A 13,778-nucleotide genomic window follows, 5' to 3' on the forward strand; every position below is an offset into this window, starting at 1 on the left:
ATATAGAGCACTGAACCACCCCGCACCATATAGAGCACTGAACCACCCCGCACCATATAGAGCACTGAACCACCCAGCACCATATAGAGCACTGAACCACCCCGCACCATATAGAGCACTGAACCACCCAGCACCATATAGAACACTGAACCAACCCAGCACCATATAGAACACTGAACCACCCCGCACCATATAGAGCACTGAACCACCCCGCACCATATAGAGCACTGAACCACCCCGCACCATATAGAGCACTGAACCACCCCGCACCATATAGAGCACTGAACCAACCCAGCACCATATAGAACACTGAACCACCCCACACCATATAGAGCACTGAACCAACCCAGCACCATATAGAGCACTGAACCAACCCGCACCATATAGAACACTGAACCAACCCAGCACCATATAGAACACTGAACCAACCCCGCACCATATAGAACACTGAACCAACCCAGCACCATATAGAACACTGAACCAACCCGCACCATATAGAGCACTGAACCAACCCGCACCATATAGAGCACTGAACCAACCCGCACCATATAGAACACTGAACCACCCCAGCACCATATAGAGCACTGAACCACCCAGCACCATATAGAACACTGAACCACCCAGCACCATATAGAGCACTGAACCAACCCGCACCATATAGAGCACTGAACCACCCAGCACCATATAGAGCACTGAACCAACCCGCACCATATAGAGCACTGAACCAACCCAGCACCATATAGAACACTGAACCACCCCACACCATATAGAGCACTGAACCAACCCAGCACCATATAGAGCACTGAACCAACCCGCACCATATAGAGCACTGAACCACCCAGCACCATATAGAACACTGAACCACCCCAGCACCATATAGAGCACTGAACCACCCAGCACCATATAGAACACTGAACCAACCCGCACCATATAGAGCACTGAACCACCCCAGCACCATATAGAGCACTGAACCACCCCGCACCATATAGAGCACTGAACCACCCGCACCATATAGAGCACTGAACCAACCCAGCACCATATAGAGCACTGAACCACCCGCACCATATAGAACACTGAACCAACCCGCACCATATAGAACACTGAACCGCCCCACACCATATAGAGCACTGAACCACCCAGCACCATATAGAGCACTGAACCACCCCGCACCATATAGAACACTGAACCGCCCAGCACCATATAGAGCACTGAACCACCCAGCACCATATAGAACACTGAACCAACCCAGCACCATATAGAGCACTGAACCACCCAGCACCATATAGAGCACTGAACCACCCCGCACCATATAGAGCACTGAACCACCCAGCACCATATAGAGCACTGAACCACCCAGCACCATATAGAACACTGAACCAACCCAGCACCATATAGAGCACTGAACCACCCAGCACCATATAGAGCACTGAACCAACCCAGCACCATATAGAACACTGAACCAACCCAGCACCATATAGAGCACTGAACCAACCCGCACCATATAGAGCACTGAACCACCCCAGCACCATATAGAGCACTGAACCACCCCACACCATATAGAGCACTGAACCACCCCACACCATATAGAGCACTGAACCAACCCGCACCATATAGAGCACTGAACCACCCAGCACCATATAGAACACTGAACCAACCCAGCACCATATAGAGCACTGAACCAACCCAGCACCATATAGAGCACTGAACCACCCCGCACCATATAGAGCACGGAACCACCCCAGCACCATATAGAGCACTGAACCAACCCAGCACCATATAGAGCACTGAACCACCCAGCACCATATAGAGCACTGAACCACCCAGCACCATATAGAACACTGAACCAACCCGCACCATATAGAGCACTGAACCAACCCAGCACCATATAGAACACTGAACCACCCAGCACCATATAGAACACTGAACCACCCAGCACCATATAGAGCACTGAACCAACCCCGCACCATATAGAGCACTGAACCAACCCGCACCATATAGAGCACTGAACCAACCCCGCACCATATAGAACACTGAACCACCCCGCACCATATAGAGCACTGAACCAACCCAGCACCATATAGAGCACTGAACCACCCGCACCATATAGAACACTGAACCAACCCGCACCATATAGAGCACTGAACCAACCCAGCACCATATAGAGCACTGAACCACCCGCACCATATAGAACACTGAACCAACCCAGCACCATATAGAACACTGAACCAACCCGCACCATATAGAGCACTGAACCACCCCGCACCATATAGAACACTGAACCAACCCAGCACCATATAGAACACTGAACCAACCCACACCATATAGAGCACTGAACCAACCCAGCACCATATAGAGCACTGAACCAACCCGCACCATATAGAGCACTGAACCACCCCGCACCATATAGAGCACTGAACCAACCCAGCACCATATAGAGCACTGAACCACCCCGCACCATATAGAGCACTGAACCAACCCCGCACCATATAGAGCACTGAACCAACCCAGCACCATATAGAGCACTGAACCACCCCACACCATATAGAGCACTGAACCAACCCGCACCATATAGAGCACTGAACCACCCCGCACCATATAGAGCACTGAACCACCCAGCACCATATAGAACACTGAACCAACCCAGCACCATATAGAGCACTGAACCACCCCACACCATATAGAGCACTGAACCAACCCGCACCATATAGAGCACTGAACCACCCCGCACCATATAGAGCACTGAACCACCCCGCACCATATAGAGCACTGAACCACCCGCACCATATAGAGCACTGAACCAACCCAGCACCATATAGAACACTGAACCAACCCAGCACCATATAGAACACTGAACCACCCGCACCACATAGAGCACTGAACCACCCCGCACCATATAGAGCACTGAACCACCCCACACCATATAGAGCACTGAACCAACCCAGCACCATATAGAACACTGAACCAACCCAGCACCATATAGAACACTGAACCACCCGCACCATATAGAGCACTGAACCACCCCGCACCATATAGAGCACTGAACCACCCCACACCATATAGAGCACTGAACCAACCCAGCACCATATAGAGCACTGAACCAACCCGCACCATATAGAGCACTGAACCACCCCACACCATATAGAGCACTGAACCAACCCAGCACCATATAGAACACTGAACCAACCCCGCACCATATAGAGCACTGAACCACCCCACACCATATAGAGCACTGAACCAACCCAGCACCATATAGAACACTGAACCAACCAGCACCATATAGAGCACTGAACCACCCCGCACCATATAGAGCACTGAACCACCCCGCACCATATAGAGCACTGAACCAACCCGCACCATATAGAACACTGAACCAACCCAGCACCATATAGAACACTGAACCAACCCCGCACCATATAGAACACTGAACCACCCCGCACCATATAGAGCACTGAACCACCCCGCACCATATAGAGCACTGAACCACCCCGCACCATATAGAGCACTGAACCACCCCGCACCATATAGAACACTGAACCACCCCGCACCATATAGAGCACTGAACCACCCCGCACCATATAGAACACTGAACCACCCAGCACCATATAGAGCACTGAACCAATCCGCACCATATAGAGCACTGAACCAACCCCGCACCATATAGAACACTGAACCACCCCAGCACCATATAGAACACTGAACCAACCCAGCACCATATAGAACACTGAACCAACCCCGCACCATATAGAACACGGAACCACCCGCACCATATAGAGCACTGAACCAACCCCGCAGCATATAGAACACTGAACCAACCCAGCACCATATAGAACACTGAACCAACCCAGCACCATATAGAGCACTGAACCAACCCCGCACCATATAGAACACTGAACCACCCCGCACCATATAGAGCACTGAACCACCCCGCACCATACAGAACACTGAACCAACCCAGCACCATATAGAGCACTGAACCACCCCGCACCATATAGAGCACTGAACCAACCCGCACCATATAGAGCACTGAACCAACCCAGCACCATATAGAGCACTGAACCACCCAGCACCATATAGAACACTGAACCAACCCGCACCATATAGAGCACTGAACCAACCCCGCACCATATAGAGCACTGAACCACCCAGCACCATATAGAACACTGAACCACCCCGCACCACATAGAGCACTGAACCAACCAGAGCCAAAGGCGGCAGAATTCAGCAACACAACGGGCCAGATTGACAGCGGATGTCCTGTTGGAGGGCAGCTGAGGCTGCCAAGGTTGCTAAGCAACTACTTAAATATCACTAACTCGGTAACATTTGCAAGTTGCCAGAACGGTCTTAGATGAAATTCAATACGGATACCAAACAGGGGGGAAATCAGGAAGCACATTTTCCACAGAAAGGGTGGTAGAATTCTAGAACTCTCTCCCCCAAAAGGCTGTGGATGCTGGGGGTCATTTGGAGCGTTCGAGACTGAGATTGATTGATTTTTGCTGGGTAAGGGAATCAGGGGATATGGAGCAAAGGCGGGTAAATGGAGTTGAGGTGCAGATCAGCCATGACCTCATTGATTGACGGAACAGGCCTGAGGGGCTGAATGGCCTCCTCCTGCTCCTAACGTTACTATGGATAGGTGCTAGATGTGGCACACTGGAAGAAAGCACGAGAGGGACACAGGAACATATCCGTGTCAATAGGTTATCTCCAATTCCATACGTTCTCCTTTTTGTTAACAGTCTCTTGTGTGGAACCTTATCGAATGACTTCTGGAAGTCCACATACAGGAAACTCTCTTTTTACCGGCACCTAAATAACCGGAAATCTCTCTTAACCGGCAAAATTCAGGAGTAGGTTCAGGTAAGTTTTACTTCATATTAGTGGCCGTGTAACCGGGGTTCCTGGATCTGTGGCCGTGTAACAGGGGTTCCTGCACCTGTTGCCATGCAACAGGGACACCTGGATCTGTGGCCATGTACGGGGCCCTCGTACCTTGGTAAGTATACCTCTCTGTAATCCAGACTTTTTGATCAACTGGCACCACGCCGGTCCCGTCGGTGCCGGATAAAAAAGAGTTTCCTGTAAATAACATCTATAGACACTCCCTTATCTACCACATTAGTTACCTCTTCAAATAAATTCATCTTGGTTCATTAGACATAACTTACCTGTTATAAATCCATGCTGGCTCTCTCTGATCAGTTCATATTTGTCCACATGCTCAGTCCCTAATAACACATACTAGTAACTTCCTCAAAGACTGTACCCTGCTGACGCTGGTTGTCGAGGTTCACACGAGAGGACTGCTCACTTGGCTGAGGTAATGGACGGATAGCCAATGGTGCAAGTAGATCAATAACCCAACGCAATTCCGTGCCTGCAGCAGAGGAGGGGACAAAACTGGAGGCAAAAGCATTAGATTAGGTGGCTTAAAAACTCCTCATAAACTTTACTCAACCATAAATTGCCCCATGACATTGTCCACGGTCAGTTGATAAATGAAAGGATTTTTTTCCTACACAAAATGGTGACAAAGTTGAGAGAGAGAGAGACTTCAGAAGCTCATACCGACACAGACATGATGGGCCAAATGGCCTCCTTCTGTGTCATAAAGTCCTATGATTCACTCCATGGAACCAGCCTAGTGGTCATAGCCTGTAACTACATTGTGACGGTTGACATGACAATAGTGAATGGGAAATGTTGACACAGCAGTTTACAATGGGAAAGTGTGACCAAAGTTTGTGACAACAGGAAGTAAGGTCTGTGGACTAGAAGTGGGCAACTTATGCAAAAATATAATGTATCAAAATGCTATTATTTCTAATAATTTTCTTTCCATTTTACAGGAGATGGCAAACTCGGTCTATTTGGTGATGGAGGTGAGTTACACAACATGTCCCGGGTCACTCGGTGAGTTAGACGGGTTACACAACATGTCCTGGGTTACTCGGTGAGTTAGACGGGTTATCCAACATGTCCCGGGTCACTCGGTGAGTTAGACAGGTTACACAACATGTCCCGGGTCACTCGGTGAGTTAAGACAGGTTATCCAACGTGTTGTGGGTCACTCGGTGAGTTAGACGGGTTACACAACATGTCCCGGGTCACTCGGTGAGTTAGACAGGTTACACAACATGTCCCGGGTCACTCGGTGAGTTAGACGGGTTACACAACATGTCCCGGGTCACTCGGTGAGTTAGACAGGTTACACAACATGTCCCGGGTCACTCAGTGAGTTAGACAGGTTACACAACATGTCCCGGGTCACTCGGTGAGTTAAGACAGGTTATCCAACGTGTTCTGGGTCACTCGGTGAGTTAGACGGGTTATCCAACGTGTTCTGGGTCACTCGGTGAGTTAGACGGGTTATTCAACATGTTCTGGGTCACTCGGTGAGTTAGACGGGTATTCCAACATGTCCCGGGTCACTCGGTGAGTTAGACGGGTTACACAACGTGTCCCGGGTCACTCAGTGAGTTAGACAGGTTACACAACATGTCCCGGGTCACTCGGTGAGTTAGACGGGTTATCCAACATGTCCCGGGTCACTCGGTGAGTTAGACGGGTTACACAACATGTCCCGGGTCACTCGGTGAGTTAGACAGGTTACACAACATGTCCCGGGTCACTCAGTGAGTTAGACAGGTTACACAACATGTCCCGGGTCACTCAGTGAGTTAGACAGGTTACACAACATGTCCCGGGTCACTCGGTGAGTTAGACAGGTTACACAACATGTCCCGGGTCACTCAGTGAGTTAGACGGGTTACACAACATGTCCCGGGTCACTCGGTGAGTTAGACAGGTTACACAACATGTCCCGGGTCACTCAGTCAGTTAGACAGGTTACACAACATGTCCCGGGTCACTCGGTGAGTTAAGACAGGTTATCCAACGTGTTCTGGGTCACTCGGTGAGTTAGACGGGTTACACAACGTGTCCCGGGTCACTCGGTGAGTTAGACGGGTTACACAACATGTCCCGGGTCACTCGGTGAGTTAGACAGGTTACACAACATGTCCCGGGTCACTCAGTGAGTTAGACAGGTTACACAACATGTCCCGGGTCACTCAGTGAGTTAGACAGGTTACACAACATGTCCCGGGTCACTCGGTGAGTTAGACAGGTTACACAACATGTCCCGGGTCACTCAGTGAGTTAGACGGGTTACACAACATGTCCCGGGTCACTCGGTGAGTTAGACAGGTTACACAACATGTCCCGGGTCACTCGGTGAGTTAGACAGGTTACACAACATGTCCCGGGTCACTCAGTGAGTTAGACAGGTTACACAACATGTCCCGGGTCACTCGGTGAGTTAAGACAGGTTATCCAACGTGTTCTGGGTCACTCGGTGAGTTAGACGGGTTATTCAACATGTTCTGGGTCACTCGGTGAGTTAGACGGGTTACACAACATGTCCCGGGTCACTCAGTGAGTTAGACAGGTTACACAACGTGTCCCGGGTCACTCAGTGAGTTAGACAGGTTACACAACATGTCCCGGGTCACTCGGTGAGTTAGACGGGTTACACAACGTGTCCCGGGTCACTCGGTGAGTTAGACGGGTTACACAACATGTCCCGGGTCACTCGGTGAGTTAGACGGGTTACACGTGTCCCGGGTCACTCGGTGAGTTAGACGGGTTACACAACATGTCCCGGGTCACTCGGTGAGTTAGACGGGTATTCCAACATGTCCCGGGTCACTCGGTGAGTTCGACAGGTTACACAACATGTCCCGGGTCACTCGGTGAGTTAGACGGGTATTCCAACATGTCCCGGGTCACTCGGTGAGTTAAGACAGGTTATCCAACGTGTTCTGGGTCACTCGGTGAGTTAGACGGGTTACACGTGTCCCGGGTCACTCGGTGAGTTAGACGGGTTACACAACATGTCCCGGGTCACTCGGTGAGTTAGACGGGTTACACAACGTGTCCCGGGTCACTCGGTGAGTTAGACGGGTTACACAATATGTCTCGGGTCACTCGGTGAGTTAGACGGGTTACACAACATGTCCCGGGTCACTCGGTGAGTTAGACGGGTTACACAACATGTCCCGGGTCACTCGGTGAGTTAGACGGGTTACACAACGTGTCCCGGGTCACTCGGTGAGTTAGACGGGTTACACAACGTGTCCCGGGTCACTCGGTGAGTTAGACGGGTTACACAACATGTCCCGGGTCACTCGGTGAGTTAGACGGGTTACACAACGTGTCCCGGGTCACTCGGTGAGTTAGACGGGTTACACAACATGTCCCGGGTCACTCGGTGAGTTAGACGGGTTACACAACGTGTCCCGGGTCACTCGGTGAGTTAAGACAGGTTACACAACGTGTCCCGGGTCACTCAGTGAGTTAGACGGGTTACACAACGTGTCCCGGGTCACTCGGTGAGTTAGACAGGTTACACAACGTGTCCCGGGTCACTCGGTGAGTTAGACGGGTTACACAACATGTCCCGGGTCACTCGGTGAGTTAGACGGGTTACACAACATGTCCCGGGTCACTCGGTGAGTTAGACAGGTTACACAACGTGTCCCGGGTCACTCAGTGAGTTAGACGGGTTACACAACATGTCCCGGGTCACTCGGTGAGTTAGACGGGTTACACAACATGTCCCGGGTCACTCGGTGAGTTAGACGGGTTACACAACATGTCCCGGGTCACTCGGTGAGTTAGACGGGTTACACAACATGTCCCGGGTCACTCGGTGAGTTAGACAGGTTACACAACGTGTCCCGGGTCACTCGGTGAGTTAGACAGGTTACACAACGTGTCCCGGGTCACTCAGTGAGTTAGACGGGTTACACAACATGTCCCGGGTCACTCGGTGAGTTAGACGGGTTACACAACGTGTCCCGGGTCACTCAGTGAGTTAGACAGGTTACACAACATGTCCCGGGTCACTCGGTGAGTTAAGACAGGTTATCCAACGTGTTCTGGGTCACTCGGTGAGTTAGACGGGTTACACAACATGTCCCGGGTCACTCGGTGAGTTAGACAGGTTACACAACATGTCCCGGGTCACTCGGTGAGTTAGACGGGTTACACAACATGTCCCGGGTCACTCGGTGAGTTAGACGGGTTACACAACGTGTCCCGGGTCACTCGGTGAGTTAGACGGGTTACACAACATGTCCCGGGTCACTCGGTGAGTTAGACGGGTTACACAACGTGTCCCGGGTCACTCGGTGAGTTAGATGGGTTACACAACCTGTCCCGGGTCACTCGGTGAGTTAGACGGGTTACACAACGTGTCCCGGGTCACTCGGTGAGTTAGACGGGTTACACAACGTGTCCCGGGTCACTCGGTGAGTTAGACGGGTTACACAACATGTCCCGGGTCACTCGGTGAGTTAGACGGGTTACACAACATGTCCCGGGTCACTCGGTGAGTTAGACGGGTTACACAACATGTCCCGGGTCACTTGGTGAGTTAGACGGGTTACACAACGTGTCCCGGGTCACTCGGTGAGTTAGACGGGTTACACAACATGTCCCGGGTCACTCGGTGAGTTAGACGGGTTACACAACGTGTCCCGGGTCACTCGGTGAGTTAGACGGGTTACACAACGTGTCCCGGGTCACTCGGTGAGTTAGACGGGTTACACAACGTGTCCCGGGTCACTCGGTGAGTTAGACGGGTTACACAACATGTCCCGGGTCTCTCGGTGAGTTAGACGGGTTACACAACATGTCCCGGGTCACTCGGTGAGTTAGACGGGTTACACAACATGTCCCGGGTCACTCGGTGAGTTAGACGGGTTACACGTGTCCCGGGTCGCTCGGTGAGTTAGACGGGTATTCCAACATGTCCCGGGTCACTCGGTGAGTTAGACGGGTTACACGACATGTCCCGGGTCACTCGGTGAGTTAGACGGGATACACGTGTCCCGGGTCACTCGGTGAGTTAGACGGGTTACACGTGTCCCGGGTCACTCGGTGAGTTAGACGGGTTATCCAACATGTCCCGGGTCACTCGGTGAGTTAGACGGGTTACACAACATGTCCCGGGTCACTCGGTGAGTTAGACGGGTTACACGTGTCCCGGGTCACTCGGTGAGTTAGACGGGTTACACGTGTCCCGGGTCACTCGGTGAGTTAGACGGGTTACACGTGTCCCGGGTCACTCGGTGAGTTAGACGGGTTACACGTGTCCCGGGTCACTCGGTGAGTTAGACGGGTTACACGTGTCCCGGGTCACTCGGTGAGTTAGACGGGTTACACGTGTCCCGGGTCACTCGGTGAGTTCGACGGGTTACACGTGTCCCGGGTCACTCGGTGAGTTAGACGGGTTACACATGTCCCGGGTCACTCGGTGAGTTAGACGGGTTACACGTGTCCCGGGTCACTCGGTGAGTTAGACGGGTTACACAACGTGTCCCGGGTCACTCGGTGAGTTAGACGGGTTACACGTGTCCCGGGTCACTCGGTGAGTTAGACGGGTTACACAACGTGTCCCGGGTCACTCGGTGAGTTAGACGGGTTACACGTGTCCCGGGTCACTCGGTGAGTTAGACGGGTTACACGTGTCCCGGGTCACTCGGTGAGTTAGACGGGTTACACGTGTCCCGGGTCACTCGGTGAGTTAGACGGGTTACACGTGTCCCGGGTCACTCGGTGAGTTAGACGGGTTACACAACATGTCCCGGGTCACTCGGTGAGTTAGACGGGTTACACGTGTCCCGGGTCACTCGGTGAGTTAGACGGGTTACACGTGTCCCGGGTCACTCGGTGAGTTAGACGGGTTACACAACGTGTCCCGGGTCACTTGGTGAGTTAGACGGGTTACACAACGTGTCCCGGGTCACTCGGTGAGTTAGACGGGTTACACAACATGTCCCGGGTCACTCGGTGAGTTAGACGGGTTACACAACATGTCCCGGGTCACTCGGTGAGTTAGACGGGTTACACAACATGTCCCGGGTCACTCGGTGAGTTAGACGGGTTACACAACGTGTCCCGGGTCACTCGGTGAGTTAGACGGGTTACACAACATGTCCCGGGTCACTCGGTGAGTTAGACGGGTTACACAACATGTCCCGGGTCACTCGGTGAGTTAGACGGGTTACACAACGTGTCCCGGGTCACTCGGTGAGTTAGATGGGTATTCCAACATGTCCCGGGTCACTCGGTGAGTTAGATGGGTATTCCAACATGTCCCGGGTCACTCGGTGAGTTAGATGGGTTACACAACGTGTCCCGGGTCACTCGGTGAGTTAGACGGGTTACACGTGTCCCGGGTCACTCGGTGAGTTAGACGGGTTACACAACGTGTCCCGGGTCACTCGGTGAGTTAGACGGGTTACACAACGTGTCCCGGGTCACTCGGTGAGTTAGACAGGTTACACAACATGTCCCGGGTCACTCGGTGAGTTAGACGGGTTACACAACGTGTCCCGGGTCACTCGGTGAGTTAGACGGGTTACACAACATGTCCTGGGTCACTCAGTGAGTTAGACGGGTTACACAACGTGTCCCGGGTCACTCGGTGAGTTAGACAGGTTACACAACGTGTCCCGGGTCACTCGGTGAGTTAGACGGGTTACACAACATGTCCCGGGTCACTCGGTGAGTTAGACGGGTTACACAACATGTCCCGGGTCACTCGGTGAGTTAGACGGGTTACACAACATGTCCCGGGTCACTCGGTGAGTTAGACAGGTTACACAACATGTCCCGGGTCACTCGGTGAGTTAGACAGGTTACACAACATGTCCCGGGTCACTCGGTGAGTTAGACGGGTTACACAACATGTCCCGGGTCACTCGGTGAGTTAGACGGGTTACACAACATGTCCCGGGTCACTCGGTGAGTTAGACGGGTTACACAACATGTCCCGGGTCACTCGGTGAGTTAGACGGGTTACACAACATGTCCCGGGTCACTCGGTGAGTTAGACGGGTTACACGTGTCCCGGGTCACTCGGTGAGTTAGACGGGTTACACAACGTGTCCCGGGGTCACTCGGTGAGTTAGACGGGTTACACAACATGTCCCGGGTCACTCGGTGAGTTAGACGGGTTACACAACGTGTCCCGGGTCACTCGGTGAGTTAGACCGGGTTACACAACGTGTCCCGGGTCACTCGGTGAGTTAGACGGGTTACACTACATGTCCCGGGTCACTCGGTGAGTTAGACGGGTTACACAACGTGTCCCGGGTCACTCGGTGAGTTAGACGGGTTACACGTGTCCCGGGTCACTCGGTGAGTTAGACGGGTTACACAACATGTCCCGGGTCACTCGGTGAGTTAGACGGGTTACACAACATGTCCCGGGTCAGTCGGTGAGTTAGACGGGTTACACAACGTGTCCCGGGTCACTCGGTGAGTTAGACGGGTATTCCAACATGTCCCGGGTCACTCGGTGAGGTTAGACGGGTTACACAACGTGTCCCGGGTCACTCGGTGAGTTAGACGGGTTACACAACATGTCCCGGGTCACTCGGTGAGTTAGACGGGTTATCCAACATGTCCCGGGTCACTCGGTGAGTTAGACGGGTTTACACAACATGTCCCGGGTCACTCGGTGAGTTAGACGGGTTACACGTGTCCCGGGTCACTCGGTGAGTTAGACGGGTTACACAACATGTCCCGGGTCAGTCGGTGAGTTAGACAGGTTACACAACATGTCCCGGGTCACTCGGTGAGTTAGACGGGTTACACAACATGTCCCGGGTCACTCGGTGAGTTAGACAGGTTACACAACATGTCCCGGGTCACTCGGTGAGTTAGACGGGTTACACAACATGTCCCGGGTCACTCGGTGAGTTAGACGGGTTACACAACATGTCCCGGGTCACTCGGTGAGTTAGACGGGTTACACAACGTGTCCCGGGTCACTCGGTGAGTTAGACGGGTTACACAACGTGTCCCGGGTCACTCGGTGAGTTAGACGGGTTACACAACATGTCCCGGGTCACTCGGTGAGTTAGACGGGTTACACAACATGTCCCGGGTCACTCGGTGAGTTAGACGGGTTACACAACATGTCCCGGGTCACTCGGTGAGTTAGACGGGTTACACAACATGTCCCGGGTCACTCGGTGAGTTAGACGGGTTACACAACATGTCCCGGGTCACTCGGTGAGTTAGACGGGTTACACGTGTCCCGGGTCACTCGGTGAGTTAGACGGGTTACACGTGTCCCGGGTCACTCGGTGAGTTAGACGCGTTACACGTGTCCCGGGTCACTCGGTGAGTTAGACGGGTTACACGTGTCCCGGGTCACTCGGTGAGTTAGACGGGTATTCCAACATGTCCCGGGTCACTCGGTGAGTTAGACAGGTTACACAACATGTCCCGGGTCACTCGGTGAGTTAGACGGGTTACACAACATGTCCCGGGTCACTCGATGAGTTAGACGGGTTACACAACGTGTCCCGGGTCACTCGGTGAGTCAGACGGGTTACACGTGTCCCGGGTCACTCGGTGAGTTAGACGGGTTACACAACGTGTCCCGGGTCACTCGGTGAGTTAGACGGGTTACACAACGTGTCCCGGGTCAGTCGGTGAGTTAGACGGGTTACACAACATGTCCCGGGTCACTCGGTGAGTTAGACGGGTTACACAACATGTCCCGGGTCACTCGGTGAGTTAGACGGGTTACACAACGTGTCCCGGGTCACTCGGTGAGTTAGACGGGTTACACAACATGTCCCGGGTCACTCGGTGAGTTAGACGGGTTACACAACATGTCCCGGGTCACTCGGTGAGTTAGACGGGTTACACAACATGTCCCGGGTCACTCGGTGAGTTAGACGGGTTACACA

At 52.8% G+C, this 13,778-nt stretch overlaps 1 protein-coding gene across 6 annotated transcripts in view; it reads left to right on the plus strand.

Annotated features, from left to right (window-relative positions):
- Positions 1–13,778, plus strand: part of ulk1b (unc-51 like autophagy activating kinase 1) — a 203,168-nt gene that overhangs the window by 49,833 nt on the left and 139,557 nt on the right. For all 6 annotated transcript variants that reach the window (XM_086011911.1, XM_086011910.1, XM_086011909.1 and 3 more), the window contains exon 4: positions 5,853–5,885. In XM_086011911.1, coding sequence (XP_085868037.1) covers positions 5,853–5,885 — 33 coding nt within the window. The remainder of the gene's footprint in view (positions 1–5,852; positions 5,886–13,778) is intronic.

Source organism: Somniosus microcephalus, chromosome 19 (assembly GCF_052327205.1).
Source record: "Somniosus microcephalus isolate GS21.2 chromosome 19, FLI_Smic_1.0, whole genome shotgun sequence".
NCBI classification, from domain to species: Eukaryota; Metazoa; Chordata; class Chondrichthyes; order Squaliformes; family Somniosidae; genus Somniosus; species Somniosus microcephalus.